The sequence below is a fragment of the Mesoplodon densirostris genome, chromosome 1, assembly GCF_025265405.1.
Source record: "Mesoplodon densirostris isolate mMesDen1 chromosome 1, mMesDen1 primary haplotype, whole genome shotgun sequence".
Lineage (NCBI taxonomy): Eukaryota > Metazoa > Chordata > Mammalia > Artiodactyla > Ziphiidae > Mesoplodon > Mesoplodon densirostris.
Genome location: NC_082661.1, coordinates 105,765,711 through 105,782,357, shown reverse-complemented (window position 1 = coordinate 105,782,357; position 16,647 = coordinate 105,765,711). Strand labels below are relative to the sequence as shown.

The following is a 16,647-nucleotide window of genomic DNA, read 5'->3' as shown; positions in this document are numbered from 1 at the left end:
AACCCTGCGAGTGTGGCTCAGATGGGGCCAGTGGTGAGCAAGGAGGCGGGAATACTCGGGGCTCCAGACCCACGGGGGCAGGATGGGAAGGTGTCGCCTGGCTTTGAGCAGGGGTGGTTCAGGAGAGCGCTCTCCCTTCCTGACGTGACGGTGATGACGGCGTGGCCGACGGAATCCCTGGAGTCACCCTGCCCCCCAGCCATGCCCGGTGGTACTCAGGACAGCCCCGCACAGGAGCTGTGGGCCACAAGGTTAGGACTGAGCCCATCCAGTCCCCAAGGAAGCCTGTGCCATCACCACTGCGCCGTCCTGCCTACCGAGGTCCCGCGGTGGAGCAGCCCTGTCCTGGTGGGCGGGGCTGGGAACCTGCGGTGCCTGCGCCGGCTGTGATGCCCAGCAGTGAGCATCCACGGGCAGGCGGGGGGCCAGGAACGCGGGGGTGGACCCGGCCCACACGTCAGCACTCTGGAGAGCTTTTTCCTCAAGCAATTAAAAAGTGGAAACTTGTCAGTGTTGTGATGAACTGAAGTGTGAATCCTGAAACGCCTCTGCTGGCTTGTGGTTTGAGTCAAGAGAGTGACGATGCTAACCTATGCTTCCTCCAGACCGACCCCACCATGGCCGTATCCAAGGACAGGGACCCTGGGGCTGGAGCCCCTGCCCAGCCATTCTCCCTCCCACCCACATGCTAGCCAGGCCCCAAGCTCCCTCCTCCCCAGGGCTCTGCTGAGTGTGTCCCGCACCTGGTGTGGGGTGTGCAGCGGCCCCGACTCTTTGAGGGGCCCCAGCTCTGCTCCCCAGGCTAATCCAGCCCTCAACCCCGGACCTTGAGAGATGCTGCCCAGTTTGGGAATGTTTGCTAGAGGCAGAGACACCAGGCCTGGAGACGAGGGCCCCAACTTGCTATGGGGCGGGGTGGGGGGCATCCAGGGATACATGGGCTTTTTTTTTTTTTGGTGGTACGCGGGCCTCTCACTTTTGTGGCCTCTCTCCCATTGCGGAGCATAGGCTCTGGACGCACAGTCTCAGCGGCCATGGCTCACGGGCCTAGCCGCTCCGCAACACGTGGGATCTTCCCGGACCTGGGCACGAACCCGCGTCCCCTGCATCGGCAGGCGGACTCTCAACCACTGCGCCACCAGGGAAGCCCGATACGTGGGCTTTACGAGTCCTCTATGGGGACAGAGCTCGAGGGCCGAGGGTCCCAGAGTAGAAACCCCATTTGACCACCACCCTCCGAAGCCCAGGCTTCATGTGGGCATCTGTGCATGTGGGCTTATTTCTGCACTTCCCCTAATTCCCTTTGCCGCCGACACAGGAGTGGCTGGACTGCCTCTCGCTTCCACCCTGGGTAGCCCTGAGAAGCCCCTGGGGGCCTCCTAGACCCCAGCACACTGCTGTCTTCGGGGTATGCTGGCCTGTTCTCTGTTTTGCAATGAGCAGACTCCAGTGTTCACCCAGCGCTGGCTGGCGGCTTACCTCACCAGGCGGGGGTCCTGGGGCCATGGGACTCTGCTACAGCCACTGGGCATCAGTTCTTGGTGGGGGTCAGATTAGTGCTTCACTCTGGCTCTGAAGTCCAGGCATGTGCTGGTATAGCCACATCAGGGGTATGGCCGTGTGTGTAGATGTGATGCTGAACCCATCTGTCTACCCATCCATCGGGCTCTTGGCCCCCTTCTGTGGGCCAGGCACCGGGCTCTGGGGATTCAGTGGGACCCAGGCCCATGGGGAGTGCTAGGGATACATACATATGTGACACCCTGGTGGGCAAGGCTGTGCCATTGACTTGGAGGTTGCAGAGGAGGGGATGAGGTTCTAGATGGTTCTGTTTTCAGAGGATGAAGGAGCATTTGTTGGAGAGAATATAGTTTCCAGGTGGAGAAGATTGCACGTACTCAGAGTGGGGCACGGTGGTACTGTGTGACAGGCCCAGAGTCGAGGGCTCAGGGCAGCAAGCAGGGGCCAGACCCCATACGCTCAGCCAGGGAACCAGCCTGGCCTCTGCTTCGTGGTGGAAATGGCTGGACAGAGCCAAGGAAGGGCTGGCCAGGGGTGGGAACCAGGGTCAGGAGGTGAGCCCAGCAAGTCTGGTGGGTGTAGGCTGGGTGTGGCCTCCGACCCCGTGCATGGGAAGGGTGGGAGGTGGTGAGGCTGTGGAAGCCCACTCAGATTTACCCTATCCAGCTGGATGCCCACAGGGGGCCTCACACAGAGCGAGCCTCACCCTGCTGGCACACCCAGGACTTCAAACTGACTGTGAGTTCATCCAGGGGAAGAACTTCGGCGAGTCCCCGTGTAAAATAGTTTTCCACGGCTGCCCTAACAAAGTACCACAGGCTGGGGGCTGAAAAAAACAGAAATTTATTCTCACAGTCCTGGGGCCAGACTCCAAAATCAAGGTGTCAGCAGGGCCATGCTCCTATGGGAGGCTCCAGGGGAGAATCCTTCCTTCCTTCTTTGTCTTCCAGCTTCTAGTGGCTGCCTGCAGCCCTCGGCTTCCTTGGTTTATGGCCACATCACTCCAATCTCTGCTTCTGTCTTCACATCACTTTCTCCTCTGTGTCTTTTCACTCTCTCTCTCTTTTTATTTTGAAGTTTAAGGCACACAGCATGATGGTTGATTTGCATATATTGTGAGATGATTACAATAGGTTCAGCTAACATCCATCTTCTTATACAGAGACAATAAAAAGAAAAGAAAAAAGGGGAAAAAATGTTTCCTTGTGATGAGAACTCTTAGGATTTACTTTCTTTACAACTTTCCTGCATATCATACAGCACTGTTGGCTACAGTCACCGTGTTGCAATTCCACCCTCAGGACTTATTTATTTCATAACTGGAAGCTTGTACCTTTTGACCACCTTCCTGCAATTCCTCCTCCTTCCACCCTCCGCCTCTGGTAACCACAAGTCTGATCTCTTTTTCTGAGTTTTTTTCCCCCTCCTCTTTTGTCTGTTATAAGGATGCTTGTTGTTGGATTTAGGGCCCATCTGTCTAAACCGTGGTGAGATCCTTAATTACATATGCAAAGATCCTTTTTCCAAATAAGGTCAGGATCATAGTTCCCAGGGACTAGGACTTGGACATAAGTATCTGGGGGCCCCCATTCAGCCCACTACACTGGATGACCGTGACCAGGACCCTGCCCTCTATGCCACCCGCTCCCTCTGCCCAGCTGGATGGTACCCAGGACCAAATTCCCGGGAATCCTTGCAGCCCTGCGCAGGAAGGCAGGTTACAGCACCTGTGCAGAGAGGAGTGCGGCTCAGAGAGGGGAAGGGCTCGTGAACCTGGCCCGGGAGGGTGGGGACTAAGTACATAGGTCCCAGGCTGGCTGTGGGTGGCCCTGGGCCCTTTGTGAGGGACTGATGCAAAGCATCTTATTTTGAGAGCTTGAGGTTTTCACGAGTGGAGGTGCCAGCCACCCTTCCCTGGGCCCAGGGCCCTCCCTGAGCCTGGCAGGCCCTCCTTGGCATGAAGGTGACAGGTGGGCACCGGACTGGGCACAAGGCTCTGGGAGACTGCAGGAGACACCGGGCTGGGATTCCCAGGGACGTGGTTCCAGTCCCCACACCTCTGTTCCCTGGCCATTGGCCCGGCCAGTGCCCTGCTCTTTGAACCCTAACATCCCCATGGTCACCGCAGGTGAGTGGGCTGTGAGCATCAGGGTGGGGAAGGCTCCATGGCCTGCTGCAGAGGTGGTGGGCATTTGCCTGGCTCCAGAGCAGGCTGAGGACCCTAGGAACGCAGAAGGCTCTCCCTTCCTCTTTTTCAGGCCGACTCTTGGCCCCTGCCCCGCTGCTAGTCTAGTCCCACTCAGCCTGCTAAGTGTGCTGCGTCTGGCATGGTGGGTGGTCCCCAAGCCTGGAATTTAGAGGCAGCCGCCCTGGGAGCTGGGGGAAGAGCTGCAACTTGGGGAGGGTGGGGTGGAAGACTATTGAAGGAGGGGCCCTGAATGTCCTCTGTTTGAGGAATGTGAATCGCTGCGTTATTTGTTGCAGGGATGAAATGCTGCCTCGGGAGATGGGAGGGCACGGGAGGCCTGGAGTGGTGGGGCCTTCAGAGGTCACAAAGCAGCCCCGGAATCCTGACCTCAGACTCCCAGAGGGAGTAGGGTTGGGGAAGGAGCCGACGTAGGTCTGACTTCCACGGAGACCCCTGTTCCTCTGCTCGGGCTGTGACTGACCCTATGACATCTTAGTGCTGAGCCAGGGCTCCAGCGGGTGTGGCCCTCTGCTACTCCACCTCTGCTGTCGATAGTGCTTGGTGGCCCTTCTGGGGCAGGGGCAAGGGGAGGCTGTGGCTCCTGGACCCCAGGCCTCCTGATCCATCCTTCTGTCTCTCCAGTGAGGGATGGGATGTCCCAGGGAGAGCCGGCGGGCTCCCGGTTCCGGGCAGTTCTCATCTGCAGGCCTGTACCCACACCCTCACCCTCCCCCCCGCCACCCCCCCAGCCTCCCCCGGCCTCTGGCCACTTGCTGCCCGGACTTTGACTTCCTCAGGCCACCCCTGCCCCAGCAAACTCCTTCTCAGTCAAACCTGGCCCCTCATCTGGAGGCCTCCCCTGATCCAGTGCCTGCTGGGCACCTCCTCTGGACCTCACGGCCCCTTGAAGCGCCTGCCCCGTCCCAGAACTGCTCCACTGGCTTGTCCTGGCCGCCCAAGCCCCAGGGGCTCCTAACCTGCTATTTTATCTCAACCCTCAGCACCGATGAAGAAACTAAGGCTCAGAGAGGCTAAGTCAGTAGCTTGAGGCCCACAGCTGGCAGAGGATAGAGGTGGGCGGTGTGCCCAGCTGAGTCTGACTGGGAGCCCTCTCCCCACTCTGGGCAGGCTGCGAAGGGGAAGGGCAGGGGGCCCCACTGAACCTCCCCATTGCCACCACCCGTCCATCTGTTGTGTCAGCTTTCTCCTGAAGGCATGGCCTGCCCACGGCCACCGAGGGCACTGAGGCTGACACAGGCTGCGGAGGCCAGGGTCCCGCCCTGAGGACAGCTCGCACACAAAAGCCCCAGCTCCCCATCCTCCAGGAGATAGCAGGTAGTCTCACACCCCAGACTGGCCCCCGGGTGGTGCGGGGGCCTTGGCAGGGGTCTGGTGCTGTGCACACAGTGGGAGATGGAGGCCCCCAGCCCAGGGCCGGCCTCCCTCAGGCCCCAACACGCAGGGATGCAGGCTGACTAGGCACTGGCACAGCTGGCTGTGGGGCTATGCCCTGGGAAACCTGGCGGGCAGGACAGGGCCTTTGCAATGCCTGAGGACCCGTAGTCTGTGGCCTCTGTCACCCTCAAATCCTGCCGTGGCGTGGCCCCAAAGCACTCCTTCCTCCAGCTGGTCTTGTCCTCCCTGGGCGAGGTGTGACCTTGAGACCCAAGCTCAGGGGAGGAGAGGCAGGGGGCCTGGGGGCTCAGCACCAAGCAGCCTGGGCTTGAATGCCTGCTCCCAGCTTCCTGGCTGTGGACCTGGCGGGGGGAGGAAGCCCGGCTTGGTGGGGCAGAGCAGGCTTGGGAGGGACCCAGTCAGGGACCAAGGAGTGGTGACAGGACCGTGCTTTGCCGCGGGGGTTGTAAGTGCCTTCTAGCCAGCCAGGTGTTCACAGAGGCAGCAGAGAGTGGCTGTGCCTGGCATGGGGGGATGGGGTGGGGCAGAAGGCTTGGGGGACGGAGGGAAGGTGACGGGCCGACGCCTGGGCCCAGGCTTGGAACCCATCCCTTGGTCCCTTGGTGTCAAAGGGCAGAGAGGTGGCCACCTTGAAACGCAGAAGGCTCTGGTGCCAGAGGCACAGCTGCTCTGTGTAGCCTCTGAAGGCAGAGCTGGGCAGTGGCGCCCGTGGTGGTGGTGGGAGCACGCCCGGGTAGAAGTGAGCTCCCCGTGCGGGGCGTAAGCACCGACTTCTTGTGTGGCTGTCTCTGGGGTCAGGGAGGCCAGGCCTGGCGCCCTGGGCTTTGGGGCTTCAGCGATTTGCTGGGAAGAAGTCAAACGTACAGAGGTGTCCCTAGGGGGGACCGGCGGGGAGCTGCCTCCCAGGGGCATAGCTGGCCTCATCCCAGGGCCTGGCGACCTGTGGTTTCTGACCACAGTGGGCATGGCCCAAAGCCAGCAGGCCACACGGCACTGACTGGGCACAGCGCTGGGCCTCAGGACCTCAACGGGTGGAAGGCAGGAAGTGCTGGCTACCCGGGGCTGCCCAGGGGCCCGGCAACAGGAAACCCTGGGCGGGGAGGAAGGCCTGGAGGCCACGGGCCCCAGATGCAGCAGGCGGCTGTCAGTAGGAGGCACCGCGGGTGTAGCCGGCCCGGCACTCTGGGCTGCGCGGGGCACCGCACCGCGCCTGCCTGGGGGAGGCCGGCTGAAGCCCCGCCCCGTGGCCCCTGAGCCACATGGCCTTCCTGGGCCCCAGGACACCTGCCCCCAAGCCGTCGCCAGGCAGGAAGACAGTCATGTGCTGGGTCAGTGCCACCAGGTCAGCAGGGCGGCCCTGGGGCTGGGGGTTCGGGAGGTGGTGCCGGCCCAGCACCTGTAGAGCCGCTCAGGGAGGCCCCGTGTGGAGTCAGAGCCCCCCTCAACGGGGCCCGCGGTGGGGCGCACAGGACGCTGGCCCTGGGCCCCCGAGAGGAGAGCCCTCAGCTGGACGGGACAAGTGGGAGCCCAGAGAGGACAACCCCGCCCCCTGGTCATGTGCTGCCCTGCCTGGGTGGCCTTGGCGTTTGGGTCCTGGGTACACACACATTGTGTGTGTGCGTGTGTGAGTGTGATGGTGTGTCAGTGTGACCGTGCCTGAACTGCGGGGACACGGAGAGCTGTGTGAGCCCCCACTGCCTGCCTGCCCTGGGAGCGCAGTGCTGGGGGGTCCCGCACGGAGCCGAAGAGCCTCAGGGGCTCAGGGACCCCAGCCCAGGTCGTGCCTCCCTCCCTCCCTCTGGCATGGCTCGTCACTGGCCTTCATTGGAGATTTCTGGTTTTCATTCTTTTATGGAGAAAGATTCTGGGAAGAGGAAGGGGGAGGAGAAACTGAAAGGAGAGACGGAACCGAGAGGTGCCGGGGCCCCGCCCCTCCAGCGCCACCTAGCGCCCGCTCTGTGGCGGGCGGGACAGGCTGAGCGCTCCACTCTTCACTGGCTGTATGACTTCTGAGTTACTCAGCTTCTCCGAGCCTCGGTGTGTTCATCAGTGACGTGGGGGTGACACAGGTTCACACGTCAGGGGCTGTTAGGATGGTGACATGGGGTGGTCCTCGAGAAGCACAGAGTCTGGTCCCCACGGTGAGTGCCCGGTGTGCTCCATGCGAGTTGACAACTTGCTGAGCTTGTTTATTAGTGTGAGATGGAGGTAAAGCAACGCCTGTGGGGTTTAATGAGCTGTCGGGTCAGACTTGGTTCTGGACCAGTGCAGGGCTGTGGGGTAGTGATGATTACTCTGACCTGTGCCCAAGCTGCCTGCCCAGGGCACTGGGGCCACCCATGAAGGGTCCTGCTAGCCCCTGGAGGCTGTGTGTGTGTGTGTGTGTGTGTATGTGTGTTTGTGAATATACACGTGAGTCAGTGTGTGTGTATGAGTACATTTGAGTACAAGCAGGCATGTGTGAAAATGAGTGTATGTATAAGAATGAATGTGAGGGCTTCCCTGGTGGCGCAGTGGTTGGGAGTCCGCCTGCCGATGAGGGGGACACGGGTTCGTGCCCCGGTCCGGGAGGGTCCCACGTGCTGCAGAGCGGCTGGGCCCGTGAGCTGTGGCCGCTGGGCCTGTGCGTCCGGAGCCTGTGCTCCGCAACGGGAGAGGCCGCAGCAGTGGGAGACCAGCGTACCGCAAAAAAAAAAAAAAAGAATGAATGTGAGCATGTACATGTGCGGATGAGTGTGTGCATACGTATGCGTGTGAGCCTGTGTGAGCGAGTACATGTGTATTGCGAGTGCATGTGTGTACATGTGCGTGTATGATTATATGCAGGTGGGTATGTGAGTGTGTCTTCGGGTGTGAGTGTGTAAGTGTGCATGCAGGCCTATGATGAGTGAGTGTGTGCATAGGTGTGAGTGAGTGCACTGGGGGACCTGGTCTCCTCTCCGTCGGGGCTGGGACCCCCCAGGCCCCCCTCACCCTGCAGCTCCCACACATGGGTGGCCTGGTCACCACTGACGGAACCCTGATCCTGTGGTCCCACGAGGTGCCAGCTCCCTCACCACAGCCAAGACCGCACCTGCGGGTGTGGGAGAGGAGAGCTGAGGGAACCCCACCCTCCAGCGCCTTCCTCCTGTGCCTTCCAGGCAACCTGGTGCACAGGCTCACACCGGTACACACGCGTGTGCACACACACTGATGTGCACACACAGAACCTTCTGCCTTCGGGCCGTGCGGCTCATGCACACATCCTGTCTGGGTGTACCGTCTGTGACAATGACTGAGTGTGGGGAGCTACAGCTCATGTGTGGGCCTGTGCAGGGGATGACCACACGCCCCAGAGGCTCGCAGCCCCAAGGCAGGTGGAAGCCACAGAGCCTGCGCTTCTTGGAGCCCAACGGGGCTGTCTCTGTGGGAAAGAGAGGCTTTCCCCGGCCTGTTCTTCCCTCACCCCTGCAGCCTCGGGCCTTGGGTCACACAGACCAATCTCAGCTGAGAGAGAAGGTGGGGGTGGGCACGGAGCAGAGACTGGGGAGCGTGCCTGGCACTGTGCTGCTGGGCGGGTCCCAACCCAGCTCACCCAGTGGTGCCGGGCAGGGCCGGGCAGCCAGAGGATATCCGGCCATCAGAATGAGCTTCCCCTTCGATGGTCCATCTTCTGGAGAGGGGCGGTGGATGTCGGTGTCTGTCCCTGAAGCAGGGACATTCCCAGGGGAGGTGAAGGTGGAGCACGACCAGGCCTGCCACAGCCCACCCTCCCCACCCAAGGTCAGCCCGTGGACACCCAAGAGCCCTCCTCCTGCCCACAGAGGGACGGTAGCCAGGTGAGACTGAGCCCCTCATAGGCCTGCACCTGCCTGGCCACCGAGCTGACCAGGGTGGGACCATGGGCTGCCCCGGCTCCTTCCCCATACTCACTCAGGTGTGGAGCCAGGACGCGGGGTGGGCCCCATCTGTCCTCAGCTCTGCCTCTGGCACCCCCTGCCCCACACAGATGCCAGGTCTCCTTACAGATGGGGGAGGAGGCGATGGAGCAGGGTGGGGCTCTGTTTCAGCTTCCTGCGCCTTCCAGGCAACCTGTATTCCCCAGCACCCAGCGGGGTCAACATTTCTACACCTCCTTTGGGACTGCCTGGGTGCCCCCTGTGTGCTGGACCTGAGCTGGTGGAACCACCTGAAAGAGGGGACATTTGAGTTAACTCTCTTCCATTTTTGGATTGTTCGTTGCTAGTGTAGAGAAATAGGACTGATTTTTGTATATCCATCTGGTATCCTGCCACCTTGCTGAGCTTGTTTATCAGTTCTAATCATTCTTTCTTTAGTGGATCCCTTGGATTTTCTAATCATCTAATCTTTGAATAGTTTTACTTTTTCCTTCCCAACCTGCATAGCTTTTTTTCTTTTTTTATTTTGCGGTACGCAGGCCTCTCACTGTTGTGGCCTCTCCCGTTGTGGAGCACAGGCTCCGGACGCGCAGGCTCAGTGGCCATGGCTCACGGGCCCAGCCGCTCCACGGCATGTGGGATCTTCCCGGACCGGGGCACGAACCCGCGTCCCCTGCATCGGCAGGCGGACTGTCAACCACTGCGCCACCAGGGAAGCCCATAGCTTTTATTGCTTCTTCTTGCATAATTGTCCTGGCTAGAACCTCTGGTACAATGTTGAATAGAAGTGACAAGAGCTGATGTCCTTGCCTTGTACCTGCTTGTAGGGGAAAGCTTTCAGTCACTCACCATTGTTTATGATGTTAGCTCTCCGTTCTTCGTAGATATCCTTTCCAGGTTGAGGAGGTTCCTCCCACTCCTAGTTGGTTGGGTGCTCTTATTATGACGGATTGTCACATTTTGTCAGATGCTTTTTCTGCATCTATCAGCATAAGCATGTGGGTTTTGTTCTTTATTCGATTGATATAATGTATTACCTGCTTTGAATTTTGTTTTTTGGGTTTTTTGTTGTTGTTGTTTTGGCTGTGCTGTGAGGCTTTCGATATCTTAGTTCCCCCACCTGGATTGAACCCAGGCCCTGGCAGTGAAAGCACTGAGTCCTAACCACTGGACCACCAGGCAATTCCCCACATTTTTTGAATTTTGAATGTTAGATCAAGCTTGCATTCCTAGGATAAATCCCACATGGTGTAGAATCCTTTTTATATGATGCTGGATTCAGTTTGCTAGTATTTTGGTGAAGAACTTTACGCTGACATTCATAGGGATATTGGTCTGTAGTTTTCTTTTCTTTTTCTTTTTCTTTTTTTTTTTTTTTTGTAGTTTTCTTTTCTTGCGAGGTCTTTGGTTTTGGTATCAGGGTAACGCCGACCTCATAGAATGAATGCCTTGCTCTTCGGTTTTGGGAAGAGTCTGTGAAGGACTGGTGTTCATTTGAACCAACTCTTTTGAGGGTGAGTTAGTTCAGTTGTAACAGCAGGCAGTGGGAACAGTGTGGACAGAGGCCTGAAGGGGGGAGCACGGTTGATTTGAGTAACAGGAGCCACGGGCCTGGCTGGTGCAGAGGCACACGCACAGGAGGTGGAGGGCTGGAGGGCAGCCTGTGAGAAAGGTCCACAGGGGCTGGATCCGGAAGGGCCAGCTGGACATGAGCAGGTCCTTGAGCTTTAGAACAGAGCAGTGATGGGCATGGCGTGTGTGCTGGAGCCTGTGCTGAGGGGAGGGTGATGGAGGAAAGAGACTGGAGGCCAGGGAGGGACTTGAGGAGAGGAGGTGGGGTGGGGCTGCCCGGAGGTGGTGGAGGGGGGCACAGGCAGGGGGCTGCGAGGAGGCAGCCTAGAGGGCTGGGAATGCTGGGCGCGTGGGGTTGGCAAGGGCACTGGGAACAGGCACAGAGGCTGGTTGGAGCCTCAGTGTAAGGAGGCTGCTGTAGAGGCATGAGAGGCAGGGGCTGGTTGCAGCGGGAAGGGGCCAGAGCGCTGGCCTGAGGCAGAGGCCTGGAAACCAAGGACCTCCCGCTGGGTGGGAGCAGGGCGGAAGCTGTTAGACCCACCCTCTGCTGCAGGTGGCCCATCTCGGTGGCAGCCTGTATGCAAGTGGAGGTAGAGAAGGCAGCATGCTTGGGAGGCCAGCCTGTAGCCAGCCTAGGGGGCTCCTGGGAGAGGTGCCCACATCCTTCCAGGCAGGTGGAGCTGCCAAGGACCGGAGCCCTGACCCCTGCAAGGAATCCCGGGTCAGACAGGCGACGCAGCCCGCCCAGAGGGGGCCACGGGGGAGGAACGAGGGAGGACCGGCAGCCCCGCCCGGGAGCCTGAGTGCTCGCGCCCCGGGGGGCGAGGGGAGGGGAAACTCGCCAGCCAGCCCCGCTTCAACTCCAGCTCAGCCCCGGGAGGCGGGGCGGCCCGCACTCACCCTTGACAGAGCTGTGGGCTGGGGCTCCGGGAGGAGGAGGAGGCACTTTCCCGAGGTCTCCGCCGCCAGGAGCCGGAGGGGCTGGAGCCCGGGTGTGGGGGCGGTCGGGGGCCCTCCAGCCGCGCGGGGCCGTGAGGCCGGCTGCCCGTTCGCCTCCATGGCTTCCAGACTCTGGGCGGCCCCTCAGGCGTCCGCCCCGCGCCCACGCGCCCCTGCACCCCAACCCTCGCAGCGGCCGGCGGGGAAACTGAGGCCCCGCGGGCTGACGGGCGGGGCGGTGCCTCACCTGCGAGGGGCGGAGCCGGCGGCCGGGCAGGGGGGCGGGGCTGGGGCGGGGCTGGGGCGGGGGGCGCGGCGGCATGGAGGGCGAGGGGCTGCGGCCGCGGGCCAGGGGCCGGCGGGAGGAGGGCGCCGCGGGCGAGGCGGCGGCCCGGGCGCGCGGCCCGATTCCGTGTCGGTGCGCGCAGGGGAGGCGGGCGCGGGCCGATCCCCCGAAACCGGCCGTGCCCGCCGCGTGGACACTGTGAGGACCGAGCCGGACCGAGCCGGCGCTTCCGGCGGGAACAAAGGCGGGCGGGGGCCGGCTCCAGCGGGTCTGGGGGCTTCGGACGGGGCGGGGGCCTGTCCGTCTGCCAGCACCTCCCGGGGCGGGTGGGCGCGGGGCCCCCTCCTCCCTACGCCCGCTGGGTTCTGTCCGGTGCGGGCCGCCGGGCGGGCGCGGGGGTGGCGCGCTTTGTCGGAGGCTCCACTGTTGGTTGGGGCGCAGGCCAGAGGGGTGGCTTTGTGCGCAGGTGGAGCTGGAGCGGGCAGCCCGAGCGACCTGGGCAGGGGCCGAGGAGCAGGCGTCCGGGGAGGCGGGAGGCGGTAAACATCTGTTGGAGCCTGCCGGTTTGCTGAGAGCGGAGTGGTTTTCTTTGTGTGTGTGTGTTTGGGGATGGGGCAGGAGTTCCAGCAAGGCTGGGCCTCTGGGTGTGACCCGAACTGCTCCTCCAACTCCACTGGGGCCCCCGGACGGACCCCCGGGTGGGGTGGGGGCAGGCACTAGATAAAACAGTACGGGGTGGGTGGGTGCTGTTCAGAGGGACCAGGGGTGCGGTGCGGGAGGCCCCGAATGTGACTGGGCATTGAGGTGCGTCAGAGAAGAGGGGAGTCTGAATCTGGGTCTTGAAGGATGAGTAGGAGTTCTCCGTGTGAGGAGGGGTGGCAGTCATTCCAGGCAGATACCGGAAGTGTGAAACTGAAAGAACCTGCCAGGTTTCTGGGAGAGCAGCTGGAACATGAGTAAGAGGCTGTTAAGCGGCGGGGCCTTACAGCCGGGCCTGGAATGTAGGGCCCTGCGGGCCTGGGTTAACCCTGAGGCAGGCAGCCTGCCCCTGGAGACTGTGCACTGGGTGGCCCCTGCCCGAACGATGCCCCAGGCTGACTGGGAGACTGCGTGGATCCCAGCCAACCCACCAAAGGATTGTTTGGCGAGGGTGCGGCTCCCACCCCTGGCTGAGACATGTCCCCTTCCCTTTTTATTGTAGCTTCATGGCGGCCGAGGAGATGCACTGGCCCGTCCCCATGAAGGCCATTGGTGCCCAGAACTTGCTGACCATGCCTGGGGGTGTGGCCAAGGCTGGCTACCTGCACAAGAAGGGCGGCACCCAGCTGCAGCTGCTCAAATGTGAGTCCCCTGGGTGGTGGGGAGCACAATGGGAGGACGTGGGGACAGGGCTGAGCCCCACTGGACCTCCTTGGCCAAGCACCCTTCCTTTCTGAGCTTCTTCTTCCTTCCTTACCTGGTGGGCCCTCCAGAGTTTCCCTTCTCTCCCTGCCGGCACCCCCTCGGGGCCCTGAGTTTGGCCTTCCCAGCCCCCAGGACTGTGGAAGGGTCTGGGGTGGTGCAGCGGGTGGAGATAGGAGGACATTTGGTGCACAGTGCTGACCAGCTGGACAAGGGAGCTTCAGCCTGGGAGGTGCCCTCGCCTTATCAGGTGGGTGTTCAGCGAGTCAGGCAGTCACTCCGTCTGCAATGAACTCACGTACCAGGCCAACAGCCATCTGGGTGCTGGACCTCCAGAGCTTCATGAGACCAGGGCTCTGGTGCCTAGGACAGCAGGCTGGGAGGGGGAGAGAGCCCCCAGGCCTGGGAGATGCCCAGGCTTCGAGACACTGAAGCCCAAGAGCATCAGGGCCTTGCCCACCCCTCTGACCAGCCACGAGCGTCCCATGCCTTTGCTCAAGCTGTGCCCTTTGCCAGGGACTCCCTGGCCCTGTGCTGCCTGGTTGAGGTGCCCCAGGCCGACTGGTTTGGTTTCTCTGTGGGCTCCGATTGGTCTGCTCTCCTCTTTGAACAGGGAGCCTCCAAGGAGTGGCTGTAAATGAGCCGCCTCCAGGCCTGGGAGGGGCTGCTCAGGGATGGGGCAGTAGCTCCAGGGGTTCTCACCATAACTGGCTCCACACCTGCCGCTCTTGTTGGCAAGATCTCTGGGCTTCTTTGCCCCCAGCCTCGCTCCACCCAGCAAGGCGGCTCTGTGGCCTCCCTGGGCCTCTAGCCCTGGCTCTGCCCTTCCTCGAGCCACTTTAGTCCCTTGTCCCTGGGGCCTGTGGTAGCGCCACACAGCCCCCTGAATCTCCCCTGCCCTGGAGGGACCAGCATGCCCATCCATCTGTCAGCATTTGGCCCCATGGTAGACTCCTGGGGAGGGGGCAGGAGGCCTGGCCTGGAGTCACCCAGGGCCTCCAGGCGTGGTCCCTGGAGTGGGGCCTGCCCAGAGGCTCAGCCCCTGCCTTCGCCCCGCTCCGCAGGGCCCCTGCGCTTCGTCATCATCCACAAGCGCTGCATCTACTACTTTAAGAGTAGCACGTCCGCCTCCCCGCAGGGCGCCTTCTCGCTGAGTGGCTACAACCGGTAAGTGCCCCACTGACCCTCAGCCCCACGGCCAGTGGGTTCGCCCCCGGTTCCCACCCAAGGCAAGTCCAGACTTTCCTGAGATGTTTCACACCCCCAGCCCTTCAGATGGGTCCAGCCTCTGCCGCTCCATCCTAGCCTCAGGCCGTTGCCAAGGGCCTGGGGTCGAGGCTGGGGCTTCCTGCCGCTTTATCAGCTTCAAGGGTTGCAACAGCCTGCTCTACAGAGTCCCCATTCGGTCACAGCCCATTGACTTCTGCGTCCCTCCTTCCTCCCCACCTTTGCCCCCCCAACCATCTCTGCCTCCTTCTGGCCAAGAGCCCAGCCCACTACCCCAGGCCCTGCCCCAGGCCCCCCTGGCTCCCGGGGCCTCCCAGGCTGGGGCCAGTTCCCTGCTGCGGGCTGCCAGTCTCTCAGTTGGGCACGAGCCTGCCCTCAAGGAGCTCTCTGACTCATGGGCACTGGGTCTCCCCCCCACCCCCCGGGGGGATGGGGCATGTTGGCACGTGTGGGCCCACCCATGGCCTCAGGCCTGCACGCGGGGGTCAAGTGTGATTCCTGGCTCTAGGTCTTGGTGTCACACCACCCAGGCCCTGCACCCAATGGCATTAGTCTGTGCCCCTGCCGGCCCCCCCACCACCGGGAGGGCCCAGCCCTTCCTGCCTATGAGAACCTGAGGGTCCCGTGGTGTAGTGGCAGGACTGGCGCCCCTGGGGAGTGACTCTAGGCCTCCACTCACATGCTGGCCGCAAGCTCAGTAGGGAAACTTGCCCCAAGCACCCAGCCCAGTGCCCATCCCCCAGGTGGAGGCCGGGGGAGGCTCCAGGGCCTTGTGGCTGCCAGCGGGCACTGGTGGATCAGACTCTGGTGTCCCCTGGGGAGGGACATTTCCTTTCCCCAAATACACCACCCCTGGCCTGGTGGGACTGCAGCCTTGCAGCAGGGGATGGTCCAGGCCCTCTGATGGGCCGGATGGACACACCTGCCCCAGGCGCCCAGCCTGACAGCGCCCCCCATGGTAGAGTTTGTGATCTCTACGCAAACCCCATGTCCTGGCTGCAGGAGCGGCCGCAGTGAGTCACTTCCCTGAAATGTTCTCAGGCCAGCAAAGTGGCTCTGTGGCCTCCCTGGGCCTCTGGCACCTGGCAGCAGGGGCAGGGCTGAGGGTGACATGAGCCCCATGAGTGTCCCCAGGAGGTAGGCCAGGGGCCAGGCAGGGCCCGAGGCATCCAAGTAAAGTAGCATTGGTGGGCAGCGAGGGTGGCAAGTCCTCGTATCAGAGCCCTGCACGCGCTGCTCCCTGGAAACCCTCCTGGACCCCTGTGCCCTCCGCTCATTGCCCACCCTTGCCCACACGCTTCCTTGTGCCTGACGCATCCAGGCCTTCAGCCAGCAGCATCGATGGGCCGACCGTCCAGATCTTCCCGTGTCCCTCGGGGCGTGGTGCTGGGTGCCAAGACCTGTCCAGGGGCGGGGCTGTGCTTGGGCCGTCCCTGCGGGCATGGGCCGCATGGTGACCACTGGCACTGCCCTCAGGGTGATGCGGGCAGCTGAGGAGACGACGTCCAGCAACGTCTTCCCCTTCAAGATCGTCCACATCAGCAAGAAGCACCGCACGTGGTTCTTCTCTGCCTCTTCTGAGGATGAGCGCAAGGTGATGGGGGGCCGGGTTGAACCTGCCTTGTGGGGACGGGGAACTATCAGGGCCCCCGTCCAGGCCCTGAGGGGCCGTGGCTGGGGCATGGGCAGCTGGGTGGGTGCCGCCCCCCAGTCTCTGGTCCTCACGCCCAGGGCCTGGCGCCAGCCCCCTCATACTCAGAGCATGCTGTCTCAGGAGGAACCCTGGGTGGGCTGAAGTGGGGCCGCGGCCCCAGAAGGGCCAGCCAGGGTCGTCTTCCCCAACCTTGGTGGTCGACACAGACCAGCCAGTGCGGGCAGGGGAGGAGGGATGAGGGTGGGTTCCTCCCCTGGGCAGCATCATGCCCGCTGAGGGCCTGACTGACCCGCAGAGCTGGATGGCCTTGCTGCGCAGGGAGATTGGCCACTTCCATGAGAAGAAGGAGCTGCCTCTGGATGCCAGGTGGGCCTGGGGGTGTGATGGTGGGCAGGTGTCACTAGGGCCCTGGACTTGACACGTGTGCCTGCCTCCTGACCCCTGGGGGCTTGGCCCAGAATCCCCTCCTTGAAGGCTTTTCTGAAGGTGCCAGCTGGGCCACGTGTGTGCACCTGTGTGTGTGCACCCGAGTGTGTAAGCATGTGTATGCGTGCACCCCATTGGT

At 62.1% G+C, this 16,647-nt stretch overlaps 1 protein-coding gene across 3 annotated transcripts in view; it reads left to right on the top strand.

Annotated features, from left to right (window-relative positions):
* The window catches only part of SH3BP2 (SH3 domain binding protein 2), a 40,158-nt gene that overhangs the window by 11,636 nt on the left and 11,875 nt on the right, over window positions 1–16,647 (top strand). For 2 of the 3 annotated variants that reach the window (XM_060106785.1, XM_060106763.1), the window contains exons 1-5: window positions 6,370–6,467; window positions 13,002–13,141; window positions 14,266–14,368; window positions 15,905–16,022; window positions 16,378–16,448. In XM_060106785.1, the coding sequence (XP_059962768.1) occupies window positions 6,385–6,467; window positions 13,002–13,141; window positions 14,266–14,368; window positions 15,905–16,022; window positions 16,378–16,448 (515 nt within the window). In that variant the 5' untranslated portion in view covers window positions 6,370–6,384. Of the gene's footprint in view, window positions 1–6,369; window positions 6,468–13,001; window positions 13,142–14,265; window positions 14,369–15,904; window positions 16,023–16,377; window positions 16,449–16,647 lie in introns of those variants that run through there. The other variant, XM_060106774.1, reaches the window with a different exon arrangement.